At 55.6% G+C, this 26,500-nt stretch overlaps 1 protein-coding gene across 1 annotated transcript in view; it reads right to left on the minus strand.

Moving 5' to 3' along the window:
- ABLIM2 (actin binding LIM protein family member 2) overlaps positions 1–26,500 on the minus strand; it is a 156,171-nt gene that overhangs the window by 27,551 nt on the left and 102,120 nt on the right. The window contains exons 11-17 of the mRNA XM_081229099.1: positions 25,401–25,521; positions 23,909–24,007; positions 15,307–15,408; positions 14,705–14,758; positions 8,724–8,843; positions 7,710–7,762; positions 7,068–7,209 (exon numbers count right to left, since the gene is read on the minus strand). Of these exons, the coding sequence (XP_081085225.1) occupies positions 7,068–7,209; positions 7,710–7,762; positions 8,724–8,843; positions 14,705–14,758; positions 15,307–15,408; positions 23,909–24,007; positions 25,401–25,521 (691 nt within the window). The remainder of the gene's footprint in view (positions 1–7,067; positions 7,210–7,709; positions 7,763–8,723; positions 8,844–14,704; positions 14,759–15,306; positions 15,409–23,908; positions 24,008–25,400; positions 25,522–26,500) is intronic.

Genomic DNA, 26,500 nt, shown 5'->3' on the forward strand with positions numbered 1-26,500 from the left:
CTCCCTGTCACCTCCTCCCAGAAGCCCACCTGTGGCAACCTTGCCCTCAGCATTCTGCTGGGATTGATCTTGGGTCTCCTTGGGTCTGTCGTCTTCTGGGCTGGCTTGTCAGAGGTTAGAGGAGCCACTGGACGGATGGGCAAGGAGAGGCCCCTTGCAGGTGGATGACTATTCCAGGTGCAGCTACAGGCACATGGCTCTTCATAGCATCCAGGATGCTTTGTGGACAACGGTCAGGAAGCCATTTCCCTGGGCAGATCTTCATCAGTTTCACCAGGATGGTGAACGGTTTTCAGTTCACTGATGTGTGAATATGTAAGTTTGCAGCTGCGTGGCCCTGTGCAGGTTCGGGTCCCCTCTCTGAGCCTTGGCATCCCCGTCTGAGGAAGGAGGGGCTGGGACCCCCTTCAGCCCCTAGGAACATGAACAGGAGGCCCCTTGGGCCGTCTGAGCTTCAGGCTTCAGAAGCAAGCGAGGGGCCCACTGAAGGCTCACCATGGCTGGCTCGTAGACCTGACCAGCTCTGTGTGACACCCTGGGGCTCAGCCCATAGGATGCCCAAGTTTGAGCCCCAAAGCCCAGGTGCCGCCTGCCAGGAGGACTGGATCATCCCCACTTTTACAGACGAGGCAATTCCAAACTCAGAGAAGTTTGCTCTCGTACCCAAGGTCACATAGCAAGTGAGAGGCTAGGATTCAACCCAGCGGGATCGCACCCGCATCTAGCCATCTCTGCTGACCCCTCACGTGATCTCATGCACTCTGTCGCTCCCCCCCTACCCCCCACCGTGCTGGGGCCCATGTAGGAGGGAAGGCTCTGCTCAGGGAAGACCTGGGCACCCACCGCCCCATGGGCACTCACTGGGGGGCTGCTGTGGGCACAGGGGGAGGCACGGGGGGCCCATCTGGACCCTGCTCCCCAGGAGCTAACAGTCCTCCGGGGAGAAAGGACACACAGGGTCATAGATAAGGTGCTCCCGGCGGGGGTCGGAGGAGGGGAGACAGAGCTCCCAGGTGGGTGAGAGCACCTCAAGACCCGGGCAGAGGAGGCCCTGAGAGCTGTGACCTGGGATGGGGGCTCCTTCCCCCGGACACCTGAGGGTCTCAGGCACTGCCTGTGCCCCTGCCCACAAATCTGAGGCCACACCCTGTCCAGTTCCCCAGCTGAGGGCAAGCCTGCCCATCAGTGGGGCACAGGGACCTTTGCTAAAAGCGAAGAGTCCCAGCCAGCCCCCCAGGGAACGGCAGAGGGCTCTGTCCTGGTGCCCCCCTCTCGCACATGGAGGTGGCTTCTCCTGGGCCGAGGTCCCCTCCCTGACGTCTGGAACACTCACTGCTCTTGCTGGGGCCGAATGTGAGCAGGGGGCAGAGGGCACTCTGTCCCTCCAGCTGGAGGCCGGGCGGGCCATGCCCTCCCCAGCAGTCTCAGCCCCAGGGGAGTCCCAGCCACCTGCTGGAAGCCGGGTGCCGGACGCAAGCCCTCCAGCTCCCTCAGGCCTCTCCCTCCCAGCCTTCCCCCACCCCCTCTGCTGGTCGGGCTCTCTCCATCCCTGGGCCTCCCCCTGCCCACACTTTCTTGATCCTCCCCGCCACGTCCGATGGAGATGGGAAACAGAGGCTGAGGACTGGGAGTGAGGTAGGCGCTGAGCAGGAGAGTCACAGTTTCTTTGGGCCTCAGAACCCTTTTGAGAAGTAACACAGCTCAGGAACACACCTTGGGGAGGGCCTGGGTCTCAGGTTACCCACCCCCATGCCCCCAGGCCCATCCGGGAGCCGAGGACCCCTGTGACTCTGCCTACAGCCCAGAATCCTTTCCTGCGTGCCCAGACCATCCGTCCACAGCCCGGCAGCTCTGTCTGGGCGTCTCAGCCTCCCAACTCAATATGAAGAACCCACCTTATTCCTGCCCAGCTGTGAACAGAGGTGCCTGCACCCACCTGAGCCAGGACGCCCCAGGTCATTCCTGATTCCGCCCTCCCCCCCGCCCCACCCCTCCTCGACTGCTTGCACCAGTCCTGCTGTTTAGACTGCTCAGGGGGGCCTCCCCATGGCTTATCTGGACACCCCAGTCCCTTGAGCCCCGGCCCAGCAGCCTCCTGTCTATCCTCTGCAAAGCTGCCCGTCCGTGTTTAAACACATAAAACACATCACCTCATCTGCTCACGGCCCTGCCGCACCGACCCTGGGCCCCAGCAGACAGAGAAGAAAATTCCCAGCATCACGCACAGACCAGCTGTTTCTGGCTGCCCTCTCCCGCCTCCCCACTGGCTTCCTGTTTCCCAAACTGCCACCTTGCTTCTTGCCTCGAAGCTCTGTGCATGCTGTTCGTGCTTCTCAGAACACCCCAGGACATCCCCAAAAGACTACCTCCCCCAGAACCCTCCCCTAGCCTGGATGATGGCAATTCCCATCCTGCCCCGACAGTCCAGCTGAAACCTCAGTCAGAGGCGACCAGGGCTCTGCTGAGAACCCCTAGGTCCGTCCTCCACTTGGAGGCCAGGCAGAGCCCTCCCAAGGCCCATAAAGCCCTTTGTGACCCTGTGCATCCCAGGTTCCAGCCCTCCCCCAGAGCCCAGCAGTCAGGCTTCACCTTTGTGAGGAGGGCTCACTCCCACACTTACCCCTTCAAGCCTGCAGCCCTCAAGCCTGCTCACTTAGCATCTCCCTTCCCCGAGCCATCGGCAGCGTCTGGCCCCCCGACCTGCCATAGGACTTAGTTTCTAACGTGGTTTTAGTCTATGTCCCTGCCTCCTCTGGACCGTCAGCTCCTGGGCTGGGGTGCTGTCCCTTTGGCCTCTGCTCTGGCCCCAGGACCTGTTCGGCGGTCACACCCTGTCTCTGGGCCTTCTCTTGCTTGTCCAAAAATGAGGGCCAGGACTGAGGTCCCATCAGTGTGATGCTTGTGGATTCTGCCCCTGGGGTCCTCAGGTCCCAATGCCCAGACTGAGGATTGCCAACCCCCCAAAATTCTCATGGGGTTGGCAGACAGCGAATCAGGTCTCTCTCTCTTTCAGCCGTGGACTAAGAAATGTGAGAATGACTTTTCTTGCCTGGAAACTCCAGAGGACTTAACAGGGGGTGAGGAAAGCCACTTCTGGCCAGGCCTCAAACCCGCTTTCCTCCTGCCAGCAGGGAAGGAAGAGTGGAACAGAGGTGCTGTCTCCCGAGCGTCACACTGGTGGGCACTGGGGGTGGGTGACCCAGGAAGCAATCTCGGATCCCAGCTCCAGACCAGGCCCGGACTGGGTGGGCAACAGGCGAAGACAAGGGGATGGGACTCCATGGGGACAGACACACAGAGGGTGATGTAAAACGGCAAAACCACAGGCAGGGTGAGTGTGCAGTGGTCCCCACGGGACCAACCATCTGCACTGCCTTGGTTTCTAATGTGGAGCTTTCCTCACCCCGACCTCCAAGCCCACCCTAATTCCCCTCACGTGCTGGGATTTGAGGAAGGGCCTTATTCCCTTTGGAAGGGTAGGGTCCTTTCCAGGAGTCACTGAGTCCTCAGGGAAGGGTCTCCAGCTGGCCTGGGGCTTTGTCTTACTTCAGCACACCTGTGACCACCTGGAGGTGGATGTGGGAAACCTCAAAAGGGAGGACAGGATGTGAAGTGTTAGGAAGGTGGGACCCAGAGCAGCAGCAGGCCGGTCCACAGGGTCTAGACCAGGGGAGGGGGGCCCACACCACCTCATGTTCTGCTGGGGCAGTGAATCTCATCCTGTAAGGCTCAAGACCCTCTTCTTGTAACAGAAAATCAATACCATCCCTTTCCTGTGCAGAAATCAGATTCATCAATAATATAACCTACTACATGCATAGTCCAGATAATGCCCTAAGTGTAGCATAAAGGAAAATGAGTAGTCTATCATACAACGTGTATTTCAATGACTCCTCCTTCGGAGGGGCTGACAGTGCTGGCTGAGAACCACTGCCATAGCGGAGAGGGATGTCACACTGGTTTGTCAGTTATCTGCTTCCCTGGGGAACAGGCACTGGGCCATATTCACCACCTCCTCTCCGCTGCCTAGCACTGTGTTCAGCACATAGTAGGTGCTCAGTTAATGTCTGGTGAAGGGGTGGATGAATGACTGAATGATGAATTCAGTCTCAGGTGAGATGTGCTGATGGTGTCATGAGTGGGATGAGGTTGTGCCTGGCCCCCGAGAGCTCACGGAGGACCCCAGGCAGGCGGCGGCAGGGTGCGTGTGCACTTACTCTCAATGGCGTCTTTGCCTGTCCCAGCTCCCTGCACTCGTCTCTGGGGCAGGGGCTGCTCTTGTCTTCTCGGTCTCCCCCTCGGTGCCCTACACAGCGTCTGGCACAGAGTGGGTGCTCAATAAATACCCGTTGAATTTAGTGCATCTCAATTCAACAAACATTTATTGAGCGCCCACTGTGTTGAGTGTCACAATCCTACCCTCCTTGGGTGCGCTACAGATGGATGTCCCAGGGATGCAGGCAGGCGTGCCTTGCCACATGCAAACACCTTGTTCAGTAACGTTTGTTTGCAAATGAAACTGGTGTCGATGGACTCATAATAGGGGGCTACTTGGTGAGATTGGAAGGAACCCGAGAAAAGAAGGCAGATACCCCTCTCTTCTCAGTTTAAGAGTGGGCTCATCCCGTCCAAATGTCTCAAGAGGCCGGCAGATAGCAAGGCACGCCTGACCTAGGCACGACCAGCAGCCTGGGTCCTCGCTGCTATTTCCATGCACATTGGGAAACAAGGCGATGTCACCAGGACAGAAATAAAGGCACAATTACAATTGTTAGACACAGCGGGTTTCCCATTCGGAGGAACTGACATCAGAACATGTGTAGAAAGCGAAGGGATGAGAGAACCATTGTCATGGTCATCGTGAGCCTGCATCCCTGAAGGAGGAGGACACACACACACACACACACACACACACACGCAGGTTGTTTGTACTTTGGAGGGTTTGCCCCAGTTAGAGCACGAATTCTAGCATAGGCTCTCCAATTCCTGCTGGCTGGGTGCACCTGGATGGGAGGCGGTCCATTCACATCCACGGCTACACCTGCAGCTTGTGATCAGGACACAGCAGCAAGGAACAGGGTTGACAAACAGACCTTGAAGGTGTATGACTGGCCAAAACACTCGCACAGCCTCCAGGTCTCACAGGGTCTACTGCCTGGGGGATGCCTGGGACGACCCCAGGGCGCCTCGTCCAGCACGTGCAGATGAGGAAGCAGCACACAGAGGTGAGGAAACACGAACGGGTCAGCACGGCACAGAGAAGTCCCCACGGGGCGGCCCGTCTCCTGCCCAGGCTTCTCCCCAGATGGTGTCCCCACCTCCCTAAGCCCCAAGCCACAGGCAGGCCAGAAGGTAAGTGGGACTCCCTGGGGACAGCAGCTGCCCCCCTGAGGAGAGACAGGGCGGGGAGCTGCAGATGCAGGCTCACCCACCTCCCAGCAAGGGAAGGACTGAAGCTAGAAAAGACCACCCTGAGGACCCCAGATAGTCCTTTCCTGGGTGCTCTCAAGTCCCGGGGCTAACGCTTTGGTGCCCTCAAGGCATGGGGGCTACTGGGGGCTGCTGGGGGGCTGGCAAAGCAGGAGCACTCCACCTTCCAAACTCAGTTGCATTAGGAAAAACAAAACGCAAAACAGAAAAGGCCATGGTCAAGGCCAGTGGCCGGGGGCCACATGCAAGTCCTGCATCACCAGGCAGAGCAGGGCTGGAGGACTGGCTGCTGCTGCCTGGTCCAGAGCCTGCCCACTGGTTCTCCCGTAACCAGCCCCGCACCCCTCACCCCTCACTCTGCTGCTGGTGGGACGGGCAGCCTGCCTCGGCCCTTCCAGACCCTCCCCAGGAGGAGCACGCCTCCATTTGGACGAGACCCTCTGGGGGACTCTCCGGTGTGACCTTCCAACGGGGATGTCAACCCTGTGCTCTGGCTCTGGATCCTATTTAGAGAGCAGAGGCCCAGGCGGACGGGGCCCGGGGCACACAGACATCTGCTTACAGAGATCACACACAAAACAACACACGCTTTCTCTGTTTAGACGTCTTCTTTAACAAGTGATTGTCTCCACACTTCTCACTATCTTCCCACGTCGGAACACATGCACTTTCATTTGTGAGATAGTTTACAGTCACGAGAATGGTGATGATGATGACGATGAGCATCTACTATGGGCCCGGCCGAGTGCTGGCTGCACACGTGGCACCTCCTTCGGGTCTCTAACGACCCCGCCAGGCACACAGGTGAAACTGAGGCCCAGCGAGTGGTGAGCCGACATTTGAACTCAGGTCTGTCTTAACGGCAAAGCCACTGTCCTTCCTCGGCTTTCTCACGTCCACAACCATCCCCTCCTGGCCTCTGCTTCCAAGCTAAGCCTCCAGCTTGTCCACAGAAACCCACCCACAGCTGCTGAGACCCAAAGACTCTGCCCACCGTCTACTGCGGGCATTAGACGGCAGCTTGCTGTTGTTTTTGCCTATAATTTACAGCCTCTGGACGTGAAGAACGTTATGGGGAGTTTCGCCCGACATCTGAAGGTCACGCCTACTGCAGCTTCACGACCCCCCGGATCAGGCAGATGTGGTCTTTGTCGCCTGCACTCCCTGAGGATCTGGAGTCCCAGCTCCCGGCCCCTTGCCCAAGATGAGCACAGGAGACACGATAATGCCGTTCTCGGCTCCGAGTCTGGACTCGCCCCCCTGGACCATGCTCCTGTCCGCTCCGGAGGGAGACGGGCCCTCAGCTTCCAGCCTGGCAGCCTGCAAGCCCTTTTCCCAAAGGAGCCCAGGAGCCTGAGTTGGCCTTCTGCCCTCTTGCCAGCTCTGGAGAGTTCCGGGAGACGCCAGCGTGGCCCTTGGGCAGCAGGCTGGCTGAATCAGGGTGTCACCAAGGGAAGCCAGCACACGGCTACTGGTCTGCTTCCTACCGGGCTTGCCATTCTGTCTGTGGGTTTGCTCTCATAGTTTTTAATGAGCAAGGCTTAGATCTGGGGGGAATTGGCTCAAGGTTGTGGGCCCCTTTTCTGTAAGGACTTTCATGCCACACTGACAGCTCCTTGCTCAAAAGAACCACTCACGTGAGTAAATGTTGTCCCCTGGCATCGTTTGGAGAGGGCCTCTATCAGTCCCGCTACTGTGGGACAAAGACTGGCTGTCTAGGTCTGGAGAGTTGGTCCTAGTGTCTCCGTCCCCCTTGAGAATCAGCCAGTTGGTCTTCTGCTGAGAAAAAAACAGAAGTGAATTTTGAGGTCACCTGCAGTGGCACTGCCCCACTTTACAGAGGAGGAAACTGAGGCTCAGGGAGGTCAGGGCCCACATGGCTTCACAAGGGGACAGCAGGGTAAGCCAGCCTTGGGCTCTTTCCACACACACCTACCTTCCTTAAAGACAAGCAAAGGGGGTCTTACCTCTTGAGCCAGGGTGGGCGGGCAAACTCAGCCCATGGGCCAAACCCTAAAATATGCATTTTGATTTGTTTTCCTTTCTTTTCAGGCATCTCCTTGGTTAGAGAACCATGACCAAGTTACACAGCATAGAATGAGGACTTCAGGAGTAGATGTGCAAGTCCTAACTGTAAGGGGGCTGGTGGCACCACCTCTTAAATTTGGTCCCCGTTCCATGTGGCCCTGCCTAATCCCTAAGGAGCACAACTTAAGGGGAGGAGCCTGAGGCTTCAAGCTGGAGAAGTCCCCACAAAGCCAGGTCTGCCCCTGCATTACCTTCCTGTTATCCGGGTCGAAACTTCCGTCCTCCCCATCTGATCGCCTCCCGGCTGGAAGGGAAAAATCCATCTGTCAAGTCAGCGCACCATAGATTCTGGGTTTCCATGTGTCAGTTCCCACTTCACAGTCATGCTCAAAAATGGAAAATAATCAAAGGAAAGTCGCCAGCACTCGTACTTTTAAGGGCTGAGGAACCAGACCAGCTGGCGAAGGTCCCCGCAGGAATGTGGCCTGGGGCCTTGCACAGGATGTGCTAAATCAAGAGCAGATGTGTGAAGTGATGCCTCATTTACATTCCAGCCAACCACCCTGCGGCCACTTGGCATTTCGAAGAACATACTTTCTATCTTCCGAGTTCAAAGGAACAGAAGGGCCCGGTGATCCAGCCCCTACTGGGTCAGACTCAGCTGGGTGTGCCAGGGACATTACTGCTCATCCCCACATGACCCATTTCACAGATCAGAGGACTGAGGCTCAGAGACATGACGTGCCTTTCTCAAGATCATGGATCAGCGGGTGGCAGAGGCTGGCATTTGAACCCAGGCAGTCTGACTCTAAGTCCTTCCTCTGTCTGCCCCGCCTCACTGCTCACAAAACACAAAAAGGTGAGTGAGCTATGCCACTGGGAGAATTCCACGAAGAGCAGTAAAGAGGGTACAACATACAACCAGAGGTGTGCTCTATGGAACAGAGCAAGCAAACGTCTGTTATTCAGCAGACTATCTAGTGCTGAGTCAAGAGGTGTCTGTATTCTCCATTTGCCTGTTTTGGGATGGGGGGTTGTCACCCAGTCAGGCTGACATTATCTCCAACCAAGCATGATGAGATAAATCACACGAGGGCAGGTTGACAGTTCTCAGCATCCAGTTCGGTAAAGACCCATCCTGTGCCTCCCAAGCTAAATCACTGACCCCATGCAAGGAACGATGAAAGGAAAGACCCCAGTGTCCTTCGCCACCTGCCACAGAGACCGAGGCCATAGTAAGGACATGCCAAGGGTGGGCTCCTTACCTGCAGCCTGCGGAGGGCTCGGACCTTCTAGCCTTTTGGAGCACCCTGCCTTGTGCACCACCAAGGACAAGACTGACATCAGGCCCGAGAGCTTGGAAATTGGGGATTGGGCTACAGGACCTTGACAAGATAAGGCCACAATTGAAGACCGTTCTGGATACACTGACATTTCATTACTCCCGACGGCTACCTGTTTCTCCGTCTCCCAGGAGAGACAGTGGTTTTCAAAGTGAAGATAAAAACCCTGCTGTGTCTACTTGCAGAGGCAAATTGATGACAAGCCTGCGTGCGGGGCACCGTGCAGGAGAGGCGGGGAGCAGGGGGCTCAGAGGGACGCATGCCCGTCAGTGTAGGCTCTCCTGTTTCCTGGACAATGGCTGTCGCCAGGCAGCGGAGCCTTGAGCGTCTGACCATACATCAGCCGGGACTCTTGGCAGCTGCGCGGTCGCCCCAGGGACATCGGGCTGGCGGCTACTTGGAGCTCTAAGAGCACTGCCCTTGTCCAGCCCAGAGAAGGCCTCCAGGGCCAGGTCTGCTGGTAAAAGTAAGTTAGCTGGATCCTTGAACAGCCCACAGAGGCCCCCGAATGGACCAAATGGACAGCCACACTTGGGGTAATTTGCAAATGCTAAAACAATTAAGTGGCTCCAACCAAAGGGCTTTTGGGAATGTGAGATCCCAGGAGTTCAGATCACAGCGGCCCTCCTGGGTCCGAGGACTTTCCATAGCCTCGGGGAGCACGTTGGGCCAGACAAACTCTGCCTGTAGAGCTACCTCAGGGCTTAAAGAAGGGCCCCACCTCCAAAAAGGGGGCTATCCCACCAAGATTTAGCCAGTTTTCTCTGCAAACGCCACCAGCTCCACGAGGTGTGCACAAACTAACCAGGATCAAACCAAGGGCTTTCCAGAGCCCCAGTCTGCCAGTCCACAAAACACCCAACAGATTCTCTCGAGAAATGGAGCATGGCTAGGAAAATAGAGGAAGCCGGAGCTTTGTGTTATTTTCGGGCTGCTTCCTTAACAGCTCTGAGCCTGTTTCCTGATCCGTAAAATGGGCAAATGACGCCCACCCCCTCCAATTTACGAGGATCGCATGAGATAACACGCAGGTGCTGTCACATGATGGGGAGCTCAGCTTACACGTTTGGAATAGTAGGAATAAAACGAGAGGCTAACCGGGCAGCTATTTGTAACATGCCGTTTCAGAGTCTCAGGAAAAGACAGATCAATTCAGGACAAGCAGAGAAATCGAGTTGCATGTATCTTTCCTATCACACAAGGCAGCTCCTTCCGAGCCCTGGAAAGTATTTGCCAGTGAGCACCCTTTTGGGAAAGGCTGACATCCAACTCCCTGCATCCCTTGGGACCTTTATAGGGAGCGTCCCAATGAGAGTGGGAGGTCTCTAATTTTCTTTCTGGATACAGGGCCATTCCCTTTCCTTCCATCCCCAAACCAAAATGAGACTCGACCCCACTACAAAGGAATCCCAGAGACACACGAGATGTGATTCATTCCCGTCTTAAACCAGGTGCAAAAGAAAGAGCTAAAAGTACAGGCTACATGGGTTGCCTCTACCATCTGGCGTGGGTGGGCAGCTCTGGGAGGTGGGAGCGAGCCCCCAACTGTCTGCAGGTGTGGGAGGTGGTGAGACGCCAGCCCTGCTCCTTGGGCCAGCGTCTCCACACACACTGCCATCTGACAGCTCACATGCGCTTACCAAGGAAACAAAACGTCTGTCCCTGCAGCTGGACAGTCAGCTTCCTGGGAAATTTGGGGGAAGCGTTACTTTTTCCTCTTGAATTCATTTAAAACAGTCTAAAAACTGCGCCAGCTTCACTCCATTGAGAGGAAAGTCCCTGCTCTGTGCCAGCATCACGGGGCCTCACGCAGAGCACCTCGAAGCCAGAACCCCGTTCTTCAGAGCGAGAGACAGAGCTGGCAGGGGAGCGGCTGCGGCTGGAGTCCTGTCTGCCTCACAAAGAATCCTGGGTTCAACACTGCAACTGATTCAGGACCGTTCGAAAGACACCAAAAAGGTCCCCACAGCAGCTGGACCTTTAGCGGGTGGTGGGAGGTCCCCCGCACCCCACCTCCCAGCCCGTCCAACGCCCTCTGCTGGTCCTGCAGCATCTCTGCCCGACGGGATGTTGTTCTTCCTTCCCTTCCTTCTTCTCCTTCCTTCTTATTTCCCATTCAGTGCTTTTGCTTCCTTTCTTCTCTTTCTCATTCTTTTTTTTTTTTTTTTCTTTTTGCGGTATGCGGGCCTCTCACTCTTGTGGCCTCTCCCGTTGCGGAGCACAGGCTCCGGACGCGCAGGCCCAGCGGCCATGGCTCACGGGCCCAGCCGCTCCGCGGCATATGGGATCCTCCCAGACCGGGGCACGAACCCGTATCCCCTGCATCGGCAGGCGGACTCTCAACCACTGCGCCACCAGGGAGGCCCTCTCATTCTTTTTTGAAGCCATTAAATTGGAACCGAGTAGAATTGGAACTAAGGTAGTCTAAGAAAATACTATTGGTCTCTAATGATGCAAAATGATATAAAATAAGAGTGGTGGGTTCAGGGGTCAGGCAGTCCTGGTGTGACTTGGCCATCGATGGGTCACTTTACGTCCCTGGCCTTAGTTTCCTTGTCTATAATAATACCTGCCTCAGGGCTGTGTTGAGATGAAACCCCAGCACACGCCATGCATTCAGTGGCAGCTATTTGACTGCTAATTCTAACCCTAACCCTCGTCCTCAATGCTGGGGTCCCACCCCCGCTGAGTCCCCAGGCCTGACCATCCTCACGCTGGAGGCTCATTTCCCAAAAACAGCAATGGGACTAGAGCACCAGAGAAGAGTGTTACTAATTTAAAAAAACAAAGCAAAAAACGACAACTTTTGATGAGTTGGAAATAAAACGTTGAAAAGTAAATACATTAATTAAAAAGCATAACATTTTAAAACTCACTGAAAATATTATCTTAAGCTAATTAAATGGTCCAGGAACTCAACATCATCACCCGGAGTTTGTTTCTGGAAAGTCCGGCTATTAAAAGGATGGGTTCTTGGGCTTCCCTGGTGGCGCAGTGGTTGAGAGTCCGCCTGCCGACGCAGGGGACACGGGTTCGTGCCCCGGTCCGAGAGGATCCCACATGCTGCAGAGTGGCTGGGCCCGTGAGCCATGGCCTCTGAGCCTGCGTGTCGGAGCCTGTGCTCCGCAACGGGAGAGGCCACAACAGTGAGAGGCCCGCGTACCGCAAAAAAAAAAAAAAAGGATGGGTTCTCCTGAGGTGATTCTGAGGTGTGTGCCTCACTCCCTTGACAGATGAGGGGACGGTCAGTTTGCTGAGATGGGGGGTTGGTGGCTGCACGTGGGCTTTAAACACACACATGCACACTCACAGTCACTCATGCTCTCACACACACATGCTCATACACATGTATGATGCACACATGCATGCCCCCCACCCCAATGCCCTTCTGCCCGGATATGGTCCAGCTCGATGGGGCAAATCTTGTAAAATTAAGACATCTCAAATCTATTGGAAATCAAATGCATCCCATCACATCCATTGTGTCCTTCGTTTATTTTTATTTTTTGGCCATGCCACGCGGCATGTGGGATCTTAGTTCTCCAACCAGGGATGGAACCCAAGACCCCTCCCGTGGAAGCACGGAGTTTTAACCACTGAACCGCCAGGGAATTCCCACATCAGTTATGTCCTGACAGTTGTCTAAGGAAAGCTGGTGGAGAGGACTACACAGCACCCATGAGCCCTCACTTCATTCATGGCCCATTTATAGTCAAGCAGGGACAGACTGTATTCATCTTCATCCCCACGACGTGGCTGAATGCGTGGCAGAGAGCAGGCGCTCTATAAAGTTTATTTCATAAAAGAATCAGTAAACCCACATTCTAGAATGTTAAGAGGGTTTGGGTCATTGTTCAGGGTTCAGTCAAAGAGGAATTCACTTGCCTTTGGATAGAAGAGGTGTTTCTATCCAGATTAAAAAAGAAACACAAAGATTGCCCCTGGTAACAGTAAACCAGGACTTCCCTGGCAGTCTAGTGGTTAAGATTCCACACTTCCCCTGAAGGGGGCGCGGGTGCGATTCCTGGTCGGGGAACTAATATCCCGCGTGCCGCGCGGCATGGCCAAAAAAGGGAAACCGAATCTCCACTGCACGATTTGGTTAAGGGCCTGACTGTCAGAAGTTCTTTGTCTTAGATTGGGCTCTGTCAGATGCTAGTGAGAAATTTCCTAATCTGATTTACTGCCTATTCCCCTCCCAGGGGCCGGCCCTCCGACCCTGTGTGTGTACGTGATGTGTTAGCTAGCAGCTGATAAAAGGCCAAGTCAGTCAGTCCTTCCCGTGGACACGGACAGCACGCACAGCCTCCTGGCTGCAGTATGGGCGCCATGATTGAAAGACACCGCTCTGTGCCTGCTCCTTCCTTCCTGTGCCTCAATTTCCCCACTGGTAACACAGGGAGCTAGTCTGGACCACCTCTGAGGGCCCTGGAGTCTACGCGTCCCTCCCTCTCTGATCCCTCGGGAAGATCTGTGCTCCCTGCTTCTCTGACTGAGAGGCAACGGTGAAAGGCATCGCCTTCTGGAAACCCAGGAGTTCCCATTAATCTTTTTCTTTCTTGGGAAGAGGAAGAAATACACAAAGCATAGGGCCTATTGCAGTCAAGGAGAAAATTATAAAGCACACAAAGCCTGCACAACTAGAGCACGGATTTGTCAGTAAGTCACAGAAAACACACTTTTATAGATTCCACCCAACAGCGTCCATCCAGTTGTCAACGGGGGACGTGGTTGTTTTTTGGGTGCATCTGGACAAGGACTTTAAGTATGGGGATTCCTCTTCCCATCTCTCTAGTGTCTTAATAACAATCCCCATCACGTGTACCGCATTCGACAGTTTAGAACCTGATTCCACGTTCATTATCCCATCCGGCCTTCACAACCAGCCTGTGAAAAGGGCCGAGTGGAGAGTCGGTCCTGTTTTGCAGATGAGGAAACAGAGGCTCAGGATGGTGAAGCAACAAGCCGCAAATCACCAGAAATTCTGGGACGAAACAGAGGTGAGACCTGGAGCCTTCTTCTCCCTGTGCACCTGTCCCCTGCAGGCTCAGGTGGAGCGGAGGTGGCTGGTCACCTCTGAGAGGGAAACTGGGGGGCGAGAGATGCCCTTGGAACCAAGCATCTCCAGCCCCTATTTGCTGATGCAAGAAATTCCTTTAACCAAAGGCTAAGTCATTTATTCTATCATCAGAAATTCTCAAAACACAGGACTTGGGCTTCCCTGGTGGCACAGTGGTTGAGAGTCCGCCTGCCAATGCAGGGGACACAGGTTCGTGCCCCGGTCCGGGAAGATCCCACATGCCGCGGAGGGGCTGGGCCCGTGAGCCATGGCCGCTGAGCCTGTGCGTCCGGAGCCTGTGCTCCGCAACGGGAGAGGCCACAACAGTGAGAGGCCCGCGTACCGCAAAAACAAAAACAAAAAAAACACAGGACTTAAATTCTCATGGAGGAATAAATGACTGATTCTGGTTTGTTCTGTTTTACAAAGACCGGGCTGCCTCAGACTGTGGTCCAAGAACCTCCATCCCTCATCATCTTGGCTAAAGTCAGTCTGGCTGCCTCTCTCAAAGTAGCATCCTGAAGCCACACTCTTCAAGCCACACTCTTTTAACCAAGAGACCAGCTCTTGGTTACAAATCCCTATCCCCAGCCCGGCCCACATGTGTTAGCCCCGGGTTTAGACACACAGAGGTGTCCTTAGTAGGACACACCCTTTGTTGTAATTTATGAATGGGCCTCTCGGGAGCCTACCGGCAAATTTGCACCTAATGTTTAGACTGCGGGGCCTCCGAGGTACCCTCCCCATCATGTATCAGAACACAACAACAGGAAGCATTCAGAAGCAAAGGCACTGACAGGCATGCAGGGCAAACACAGCAGCAGAGGAATCCGACTGTATGTACCATGCTGCTTGTAGATGGGGGGTTTCCTATAGATGTTATCTTTGACGCCAGTGTCTGGGAAAGAAGAAAGAAAAAAAAAACGGAGAGAACAGCAGGGTGAGCAAGCAAATTGTGAAGGTTTCCATTCTACCGCTTTTTTGTCAGCAGCAATCCGTCACCCAGATTTAGAGTCCCCAGCAAGGATCTGGCACCCGCCCTGGCGACTGGCACCCAGGCCTCACACTGCACGTCAGCCTTGCTCAGCCCCGAGGCCACCCGCCGTGTGAAGGGGGCAGAGGGACAGAGGCGGCTGGAGCGGGTGTCCAGAGACGACTGTGACCCGTTCAGTCCCTCTCTCCAGCCCATTCTCAGGAGGGCAGCCACGCCTCCCTGGTGTTTGTGGAGATTCGGGAGAAACTCAAACACGCGCCAGATTGGGGATGCGCACACCCATTTGTGGACTTTTAAAGCATCTCGGAATTTAGGGGTGAGGGAGATGGGGAGGCTCGGGGACCACGCCACCCCCGAGAGGCACGGCAGCCCGCTCCCACCCCCCTGCCCTGACAGCTCAGGGGCGGACAGACGGGCTGCCTGGCGAGCGGCCGTGTGTCCTGGGCGCCTACCTGGGACGTGGAAGTGGCGAGGAGCCTGCTGGTAGGTGGAGGGGGGAGGCTTGCTGTCTGAGAGCACGGAGAGGCTGGAGGTGCTCCGGCCACTTTCACTGCCTCCAGACGGGAAAGCAAAGCCGGCAGAGAGAAGGCGGGAAGGGAAAAGCAGAGGAGAGCATTTCAAGCATGAAAGTGAGCCCCTCTCTCCACTGCCTGGCAGGGCCACCCGAACCTGCTGCCCAGGGAGAGAGACCCTCACCGACACCTCCAGGTGGGCCCCACGGCTTGTTAATCCAACCTCGAGGGACCCCCTTCACTGGCCCCGTGGTGAGGGCACAGGTACGCCCAGGGCAGAGCCCGTGCTGGTTCCCAGTTCCTGCCAAGTCTGGCCTGGCCGTCAGCAGAGCTCCCTCTCCTTGGGGCGGGCACAGCCCACTGCTGCTCTGCCATGGCTGCCATTGGAATCCAGAAAATCACAAATTCACCAAAAGTAAGCATCCCCCCACGCCCACGTCCTAAGTATCCTTGGGTAAAAAGACGCTGATTTCTTGGAGAATTCACAAATTAGCCATTCAGAATCGGGATTCAAGGGCTAGAATTCATCTACATCTGTCCTGAAAAGCCACTGAGTAAAATTCGATCAGCCACAGGAGAATAAGAAACCACTGGTATTCATCAGCTGCCATGTTCCCAAATAAAGCAATTTTTTTGCCCAGGTAAATGGAAAGAGTCCTCTGATTCTGGCCCCGATTTTTATCCCGTCTGGATTGTCATTTCTGCTTTGCGAACAAGGTTGGATTATCAAGTCACAAATTTAGACAGCCGTGGTCACCCGCTGATCCTCCCTGCCCCCCACCACACCTACTGAGGAATGGGATGGTGCACAGGGGGTGACGGGCGTCGAACACGGCACGAAAGGCATACGGCTCCTTTTAGCGAGACACGCAAAGGCACAATGCATTTCCTCCCCTTTAGCCCCAGGAAACCCTCGCCGCGTATGTGACAGCTTGGCAAAAGGAAACGGACACCCCTGACTTGAAAATACCCCCGGTTGGGAGCCGCAGGACCCCGAGGTGAAGTGGTGATGAGGCAGAGTGAGCGCTGGGCCCAACCTGGCGGTGGGCTAATGGGGGGAGACGCAGTAGACGGGCTCGTGCGGGACGCTCTTGCCTGGCGGAGGGGTGCGCTGAGGGCAAAGGGGGGCCCGCGGGTCGGGGTGGGCTCAGCAGACCACAGCCAGTGGCCTGAACCAGGCTGAGGCCACATGGGGGCTGCTGACTACAGCTTGAGCATCTTCCTGGGCATCTTCCACCAATTTCACCTCTCAGCATGGATGGAGCTTCAGGTAGATGACTGCTCCCCTCGTCGGGGTGTGAACCCTGCTTTTCTCTTAGCTGCCACCTTCCAGCACAGCACAGAGCCTTCTGGAGCCTCACGCCAGGCCAGACTCCTGCACCCGGGGAGACCACACCCACGGGCATGTAAAGAAAACCTCAGATCTGTTCTGCCGACTGTGGCTCATCCATCTCCAGGGGCAGCGGAGCATGGTGGAAGCAGGGGCTTTACATTCATCTGCTCGGACTCCAGAGCAGCCGAGGACGCTCACTTAAGGCGGCACCGGGCACGTCTTGACACAGCTTCCAGTGGCCTGTTTCTCTCCACCCCTGCCCAGGTGGCTGGAGTCTCTAAGATGTCACGGGACTCCTGCCCGCCCCCCTGCCCCAGTCCCCAGACCCACCGTGCAGTGTCTGACCTCACAGGCAAGACTCTGTGTGTGTGTGTGTGTGCGCACGCACATACTCACACACGTATCTGAGGAGGACCACGGCTTTCATCAGGGTCAGGAGGCACCATATGGTGGCCACACTGGGCTTTCAGGTCCACCTTACACCTGCCATCCAGGGGCCTCTACACCAGTCAACGAACTCTTAAGACCTTGGACCTGACCCAGGATGCCTCTGCTTGCCTCCCCTTCTCCCCCATCCCCTTCTGGACTTCCTTTCCAATCCTTCCCACCTGTGCAGACTCTTCCTGGGTCGAGGCTCAAGTGCAAAGCCTTCCCAGAGAACATAGCCCAGCTGACTATTCCCTTCTCTGGACACACACCTGCCTGCCCATTCAATATGTTGCTAAATCAACATCAAATGCACCCTCACATAGACCCTACATGGGGCCTCTCGCAGCACTTTGCTCACGACAGCCCGGCGGCCACGCCACCACGACTGCCTTTTGCAGGGGCCCGTGTCCTGGTGAGGCCCGGCCCCAGGTGCTGCTCTGAGGGCCAGCTTCTCCCGTGGGCCTTGGGGGCAAAACCCCCAACCACTGATGTCACCGGGGATGGGGGAAAGCCAGAGGTCACCCAGCTGAGCGGCAACTTTGAAAAGGCACGGAGCCCCTCGGGCCGAGGTGCCTGGCTTCTCCTGGAGATGGGTCAGGACCGAGGTCGCTTCTGACCTCTGCCAGAGAGGGGCCCTCGGCATCCTCAGGGAGATGCGAGGATGCCGGGAAGGGGACCTCTCAGAGCCGGGGAACCCCTGGCCGGTGAGCGGCCACCTCGCTTGTTTGTCCAAATTGATGCCTTGTTGCAAAGCGGTTCCGGGCAGCACGGAGCCTTCCTGCAGACCCCAAGTCATTCCTTCCATTACTTTATGTGCCACCGGCGCATTGCCATGCAGGTGTTGTCTAAACGCCTTACTTTATTTGGGTTTCACCCGTTTTCCTCTTTTGTATCTGAGGATCCGTCCAGGACACCAGATGACACTGGTCCTCATGCGTCCTCAGGCTCCCCTGAGCTGTGACCGTTTCTCCGACTCTCCTTGCGTTTCACGGCCTTGGCAGTTTTGAGAAGTGCTGGTCGGTGTTTCGCAGACTGTCCCTCGGCTGGGGTTCATCGGATGCTTTTCTCATGATTGGACGGGGGTTACGGTTTGGGAGGAAGAGCACAGAGGGGACGCGCCCCCCTCCCATCACGTCAGGGGCACTGCCATCCACGTGGCCGACCACTGCAATTGACCTTGACCCCACGGCCGAGGTCGTGCTGGACAGGATTCTCCCCGTCCAGCTCCTGCCACACCCCAACTCTGTGCTCTTTGGGAGGGGGCCGCCATGCACAGCTCACACCTGACACGGGGCGGGGGGCCCCTCCTGGAGGGTGGAGGGTCCGCGTGAATTACTGGGGATTCTTCTGCCGGGAGTTTGTCTCTTCTCCCCCAGTTATTTATTTATCCAATCGTTCCTTTATATCGGTGTGGACGCGCAGACATTTGTACTTTGCTTTACGATCCAACACCACGTCCTTCATTCTGCTGCTCAGCTGTCCCAGCTCTGCCCTCGGGAGCTCCCTCACTTGCTCCTGTGGATCTTCTCAAGGTGACCAGAGGCGAGGCCAGACCCCAGCCCCTTGCAGGGACCCAATGTGTCACCAAGACTTGGGTGGGTTTCCACCTGCCCCCGCTCACTGCCACGTGCCACCTGAGCCAGCCACGGCCACCAGGTGGAGGGCCCCAGAATGGGGGCGAGATGAAGAGGTGGCTACAGGCACAGCTGGTGGGTGGGGGAGTGGCCTTGACCTGAGGTTCCACATCTGTAGCCCCTCCTCTCCCTCTCACACCCTGTGGGGGGGCAGGCTCAGCAGTCACTTCCCGTCACTGCCCAGCAAGACAGTTTTGGCAGCATCACTTGCACAACTTGTGCTCACCTGCGGTCTGCGGCCTCTGCTCCTTAACAGCTGAGAAGTCAGTCTTAAACCCGACATTGTCCTGGGAGATACACTGGGGACTGAAATTCACACTAAAGTGTAAATGGCTGTCACTGGCACCTACGTTGCACGCAGGTCCTGGCAGGAGGGTGGCCCCGGGCACCAGGACATGGTGGGAAGGTGTGTCTGGGATGGGGGTGGGTGGGAAGGAGGGGCATCTGGCCAGATCAGGGCAAGCACTGGCCTCTCCTTGGTGAGCCCTCCCACCACAGCGTCGTCCAGAGGGAAAATCTCCACCTAAGGAGCGAAAGAAGCTGAAGATGCTGCGAGGAGAGACCAGGGAAGGCTTTTCCGGAGAGCGTGGGTGGATGCAGGGTCCCGTGACCAGCTGAGAAGAAGGCAGGCAGCCCTTGGCACAGCTGGCTGCAGAGTGCCCAGAGGCTGGATGTGTCAGAGCCCATGGGCCTCAGTGAGAGGTGTTGGGGAGAAGTGGTGGCCCCACGGCTGGCAGGTGGACGCACCTGGTGAACGAGGGCCTGCCTCTGGGCTCTTCCCAGCGACCTGTCCCTGAGCCTTGGTCTCCCCAGGGGTGAGTCCTGGCAAAAGGCTGGGGCTCCTGAGGTCACAGACGGCCCTTGAAGTCAGCAGGGGGCAGAGCCGTGGGTGCCAGACTCCCCTGCATTCTGCACCAGAGAGGAGGGCAGGGGGCTTTGTCCAATTTCTGAACAAAGAGAACTGGGACCCCGAATAGCCAGAGCAACCTTGAGAAAGAAAAACAGAGCTGGAGGAATCAGGTTCCCCGACTTCAGACTATACTACAAAGCTACAGTAATCAAGACAGTATGGTACTGGCACAAAAACAGAAATACAGGTCAATGGAATAGGATAGAAAGCCCAGAGATAAACCCATGCACATATGGTCACCTTATTTTTGATAAAGGAGGCAAGAATATACAATGGAGAAAAGATAGCCTCTTCAATAAGTGGTGCTGGGAAAACTGGACAACTACATGTAAAAGAATGAAATTAGGGCTTCCCTGGTGGCGCAGTGGTTGAGAGTCCGCCTGCCGATGCAGGGGACACGGGTTCGTGCCCCGGTCTGGGAAGATCCCACATGCCGCGGAGCGGCTAGGCCCGTGAGCCATGGCCGCTGAGCCTGTGCGTCCGGAGCCTGTGCTCCGCAAGGGGAGAGGCCACAACAGTGAGAGGCCCGCCTACCGCAAAAAAAAAAAAAAAAAAAAAAAAAAAAAAGAATGAAATTAGAACATTCCCTAACACCATACATAAAAATAAACTCAAAATGGATTAAAGACCTAAATGTAAGGCCAGACACTATAAAACTCTTAGAGGAAAACACAGACAGAAGACTCTATGACATAAATCACAGCAAGATCCTTTTTGACCCACCTCCTAGAGAAATGGAAATAAAAACAAAAATAAACAAATGGGACCTAATGAAACTTAAAAGCTTTTGCACATTAAAGGAAACCATAAACAAGACCAAAAGACAACCCTCACGATGGGAGAAAATATTTGCAAATGAAGCAACTGACAAAGGATTAATCTCCAATATTTACAAGCAGCTCAATATCAAAAAAACAAACAACCGGGCCTCCCTGGTGGCGCAGTGGTTGAGAGTCCGCCTGCCGATGCAGGGGATACGGGTTCGTGCCCCGGTCTGGGAGGATCCCACATGCCGCGGAGCGGCTGGGCCCGTGAGCCATGGCCGCTGGGCCTGCGCGTCCGGAGCCTGTGCTCCGCAACGGGAGAGGCCACAGCAGTGAGAGGCCCACATACCGCAAAAAGAAAAAAAAAAAAAAAAACAAACAACCCAATCCAAAAATGGGCAGAAGACCTAAATAGACATTTCTCCAAAGAAGATATACAAATTGCCAACAAACACATGGAAGAATGCTCAACATCATTAATCATTAGAGAAATGCAAATCAAAACTACAATGAGATATCACCTCACACCAGTCAGAATGGCTATCATCAAAAAATCTACAAACAATAAATGTTGGAGAGGGTGTGGAGAAAAGGGAACCCTCTTGTACTGTTGGTGGGAATGTAAATTGATACAGCCACTATGGAGAACAGTATGGAGGTTCCTTAAAAAACTAAAAATAGAACTACCATATGACCCAGCAATCCCACTACTGGGCATATACCCTGAGAAAACCATAATTCAAAAAGAGTCATGTACCACAATGTTCACTGCCGCTCTATTTACAAGAGCCAGGACGTGGAAGCAACCTAAGTGTCCATCGACGATGAATGGATAAAGAAGATGTGGCACATGTATACAATGGAATATTACTCAGCCATAAAAAGAAACAAAATGAGTTATTTGTAGTGAGGTGGATGGACCTAGAGTCTGTCATACAGAGTGAAGTAAGTCAGAAAGAGAAAAACAAATACCATATGCTAACACATATATGGAATCTAAAAAAAAAATGGTTCTGAAGAACCTAGGGGCAGGACAGGAATAAAGACGCAGACATAGAGAATGGACTTGAGGATACGGGGAGGGGGAAGGGTAAGCTGGGACAAAGTGAGAGAGTGGCATGGACATATATACACTACCAAATGTAAAATAGATAGCTAGTGGGAAGCAGCTGCATAGCACAAGGAGATCAGCTCCGTGCTTTGTGTCCACCTAGAGGGGTGGGATAGGGAGGGTGGGAGGGAGGGAGATACAAGAGGGAAGAGATATGGGGATATATGTATACATATAGCTGATTCATTTTGTTATACAGCAGAAACTAACACACCATTGTAAAGCAATTATACTCCAATAAAGATGTTAAAAAAACCCAAAAAACTGGGGGCCGAAGCAGCCAGGAGGGAACCAGGACAGAGCCCTGCCCACCGCGGGGCCAGGGCCCACCCGGAGCAGACCGCAGGGCACTGTGCCCCCTGACCTCAGGGATACCATTAGAAGGGCTATGACATTTAGAAATGTGGTTTCTAAACCACATTTTGGTGGGCAGTGGGGTGGGGGCCTGCCTGCCCCGCCTGCCCCCAGCATAGGATGGAAGGAAGGGCCTCGTTGCTCCTACCTGAGGTGAGTGGGCTGCCCTTCCCTCGGCCTCCCTCCCTGGTCCTCTCTCATGTGGCTGAGGATGTGGTGTTGCAGGCTGGGGGCAGCGGCCCAGGGGGCCCGTCCTTGGCTGAGGTCCCATCCTGGCTTTTCCTCAGCCTGACGCAGTAAGAACTTGAGGTGGAGGCTCCGAAGGGACAGAGGAGGGGCCATCACCGGGTCTGCTCTGGCTCCTGCCCCAGCCTGGACGGATGTAGGCAAAGCCGCCCCCAGGCAGCCAGCCCAGCTCACAAGGGGCTGCCCGGGGCGCGAGGCCAGAGCAGCCAAGAGGGCAAGGGTCCTGCTGTCTGGCCTCGCCTCTGGGCTGCACCTCCCCCAGGGACCCCAAAGCAGGGCCACATCAGGCGGGAGGAAAGCCGTGTGCTCTTCTGACCTTCGAGCGAAGGAAGAAGAGGCATCTCTCCTTGGGTGACCTGCTGTGACTTGTCTAAATGTCAAATTCACTCCAGTTTGCAGTGAGTCTTCTGTCCACCTCTGGGTGAGGGCACACCCTGGCCACACGACACCCTTGTGCCACGTGGATGTGCAAGAGGCCCTGTGGGCTGCTCTCCCGCTCACAGGATTTTGGGCTTTGCTGCTTCTCAGAAGAGTCAGTACGTCCAGAAGAAGCCATGAGCTGTGGGGATAGGTCCACGAAGAGGAGAGGAAGGCACCCCGATGACCAGGGGTTCTCTTCTCAGTTAGGCTGATGGAGTCATGCAAACAGGTGATGATGACGCACATGAGAACCGGCCAAGTTCCAAGGAGCCCTGCCAGGTGACCATCCAATGATGGAATAATCCAGCTGAGCTGTCCTCCCTTGGTCCCTTGGGGACATTAGATTCTCTTGCAACTTTCACCACTCAGCAACTGTAAGGAACGGGGACCTTAACACACATCTGGGGGAATCAGCAAGAGATCATTGCTGCTCCTCTCGTGCCCTGGGAGTCTTTTCATGGTGTATTAATCAGCTGGGGCTGCGTAACAAAGGACCACAGCTGGTGGCTTACACAGCAGACATTCATTTCTCACAGCTGCGGAGGCTGGAAGTCCCAGATCAAGGTCTGGCAAGGCTTGGTTTTGGGTGAGGCCTCTCTTCTTGGCTGAAGACAACTGCTCTGTCCTCACGTGGCCTTTCCTCTGAGCACATGCAGAGAGATTGTCTGTTCCTCTTCGTAAATGCCACCCACGCTATCAGATTAGGGCCCCACCTGTATGACCTCATGTAACCCTAATAATCTCCTAAAGACCCCTTCTCCAAATGCAGTCACACTGGTGGTTGGGACTTCAACATATGAATTTGGGGGGACATAATTCAGTCCGTAATATATGGACTGAAAAGAAATTGGTCCTTTTCCTGGTGTGATTCACATACGCGTGCCCAGGCATGGGTGGGGAAGGCGGGTAGGTCTGCGCCCTGGGAGGAGTTGCAGCCGTGCGGGGTGTGCCTCCCGCCCAGCCACCAGGAGCTGAGGTCGTGGACATCTCCACCCTCTGTGCCTTAGCATTTGCTCCCGATAAGCACAGCTAGCGGTCCCCGCACCTGCCGAGCTGACGTGGGAAAGAAAAGGAGATGACTTAGGGAAAGGCTCTGGGCACCAGCCCAAGGGTGGGCACTGGGTAGGTCCTAGACCCCTCTTCGTGCCTCGCCGCTTGCTCCCTGACACAAGTTACTTCCTGGGAATGTGTACACACTGACAGAGCTGGACACACAAGACACAAAGCGGGGAGCACGGGCGTGAGACATGGGCTTGGGGAAGCCATGCGGCGGACACAGGACAGAGAGACACAGATGCATGGCCGGCTCTGCACCACAGCCCGCAGCCCTGCGCGCCTTACCTCGGAAGTAGGGGATGTAATGATGTCTGAACACGGATGTAGGGCTTGGGTGTTGGGACAGGGACAGGCAGCTACTGGTACCAACACTCACAGTACCAGCTGCGGGCAACAGAGAGCAAGTCAGAGTCGGCCCTGTGCTCATGGCCACAAAGCCACAAAATATTCCTAGGCCCCGCTCTCCTAGGAACATTTTTGCTTCCTCTCTCGAAGAATGCACATCTTTCTGAGGCACCTGAAGGGGGGCCTCTAAGTACACTTTGGGCCAGTCTGCTCTGGGTTCCGAGTGAGGAAGCCCTGCCCTCTGGGGTCAGGGTGGCAGCGCCCCCAGGCCTGCTGGGTGGGAGCTGCTGGCCCCTGAGCCCTGCCCACTGCCCCACTTAGGGGGCTCCTGGGGATCCAGGGCCCAGATGGAGGGCAGCTGGCCAGACCAGGGAGTGATCTGTCACCTGACAGGTACCCCGGCCTCGCCCAGGAGAGATTCGGGTCGTAGCTCTGGGGTGACAACCTGACCAGGCGCAATCAACAAAGCCAGAAGACCCAAATATGGTGGGCAGGGGTCAGCAGAGGCTGACAGCCCTTCTCCTGGACTCGCCTGCTCGCCTGGTCACTCACTCACTCATTCATTCATTCATTCACTCACTCACCCACTTTCCAAACATCTACTGAGCAGGATGTACCAGGCACATTGCAGGGAGTCCATGAAAATAACTTTGCAAATGAATGAGTTTTGATTTTTCCACAAGGGCTGCAAAAATCAGAGTTGAGTCCATGGAGGTGAGGATAGAGCCATGCAACAGTGGCCGAGGAGGAGATGCTTGGAAAAAATCCCTCAGGAAGCAGCCTCTGCGTGGAGTCCTTGTGGCTTGGACACACTTGAGGGCAACGCGGATTTTTAAAAGGGAAAGGAATGGAATACATAGCTGGGCGCCAGGCAGGGGATGAGGTGGGATGGGGTAGAGGACCCTCCTCGGGCTTCTCCCCATTGGGAGGGGGCTGTCAGTGGCCCCTTGCAAATTTTCCCATGGGGACAGCTGTCTTTGGGGCCACTAACCCAGCTACCGGTGAAGTGTCAATGCATATGCTGACTAGTTTTTGTTCGTTGATTTTGTCTTCATAGTGCAAACCTTCCCAGAACCACGCGAGCTTGGAGCTAAGTGACTTCTGGTCTCCTGCACTTTGTGCTGTTTTACCTTCCTGACATCTCTTGCTACTGACACGTTAGCTGGATTCTACGTGCTCAGTGCTGCCTTGTGTGTTTCACAGGCTGGCTCCTCTAACCAACGGGGTAACCAGCTGCCTCTGCACTTAACCTCCCTGCCCCAGCAGGAGAGGACCTTTTCATTCATTAAAAGGACGGGCTCTCCATCACCCACTGGCAATCCCACGCCCTGTCGGTCGTTTTTCCAGGTGCTAAAGTAAGAGACAGACTCATAAGAGGAAAAACCACAAGCATAGCTTCACAGGGGTAAAAGAGGCCGCGGGGAGCATGTACCTGGACGGCTGTAGTGCTGGGGCGACCGCAAGGTCGGGGTGTAACGGCCGAGGCTGACCGACCCGGTGGAGCTCGGGCTGGAGGTCCGGCAGTGCTTGTAGAAGCGGTCATCCTGATCCCCCTGGGAGAAGACAGCCTGGTGAGCCCTGGAGCCGAGAGCACTGCCCACCCCTATCCACCCACCCCTCCGCCCTCCATTCGGCGTTTGCTCTCCTGACCCAAGAGGCTGACTCAACACGGCCCCAGGACGCAGTCCCCCCACCTGCCAGGGCACATCTGAAGAGCCAGATGGGGGGCTGGCCTTGGTGCTGACACTCCCCTCGGCCTGAGCATCGTCCTCGTGCCTGCCAGGTACTGGAGGGCAGGGTCCTGCCCATGCCTTCAGCAGCCCCTCCTTGTAGCTGGGGCTCCCACAGAGGAGATAGAGGCACCTGCATCCACCTATGTCTTTCAGCTCCCCTCTTGCCCTGTCCTTCCCAGCACCCAAGGCCCCTTGGAACACAGTTTGAGAACCACTGAGATTCTGTATTCCCCCCGGCCTTGATGGGGGCTCCCCAGGTACGGGCAGTAAGAAGAAGGCCCCCGGCCCAGAAGCCCAGCTGAGTCAGACCCACAAGCACTGACAACGCAGACTCCATTCAAGCAGGATGGCCACTGTCTGGGGTGGTCAGGGCAAGTGACAGGTGGTGTGAGATGGCATGGCACTATGGCACGGGGGCAGAGCAGACCGCCTGCCTGCCACAGCTCGGCACGTTGGCCTAAGTCACGACACGGGCCAGTGTCCTGCTGTGGGGTGGATGCTGCCACTTTGCCCCTCCAGGCTGGCATGGGATGAGTAATGGAAGAGTCTGGGTCTGGCGCTCACGGCTCCCACGCCCTTCCAAGCTGACCTCCCGCCTCCTAGGGCTTGCTTCTTAGCAGAACCCACAGAGCCACTGTCCTTAAAGCTTGCCTGTGTGCCCACCTGCACACTCCGCTCAGGCAGCCCTCATGCTGGAAGCACACCTGCCAGGCCCCACCCATGCTTCACCCTGAGCCCCTTTGGCCTGGCCCATCCCAGCCATGGGCACACTCTCTCCCCTGGGATGGCTACAGCCCTG

This window comes from Mesoplodon bidens (assembly GCF_964165515.1).
Source record: "Mesoplodon bidens genome assembly, chromosome: 1".
Lineage (NCBI taxonomy): Eukaryota > Metazoa > Chordata > Mammalia > Artiodactyla > Ziphiidae > Mesoplodon > Mesoplodon bidens.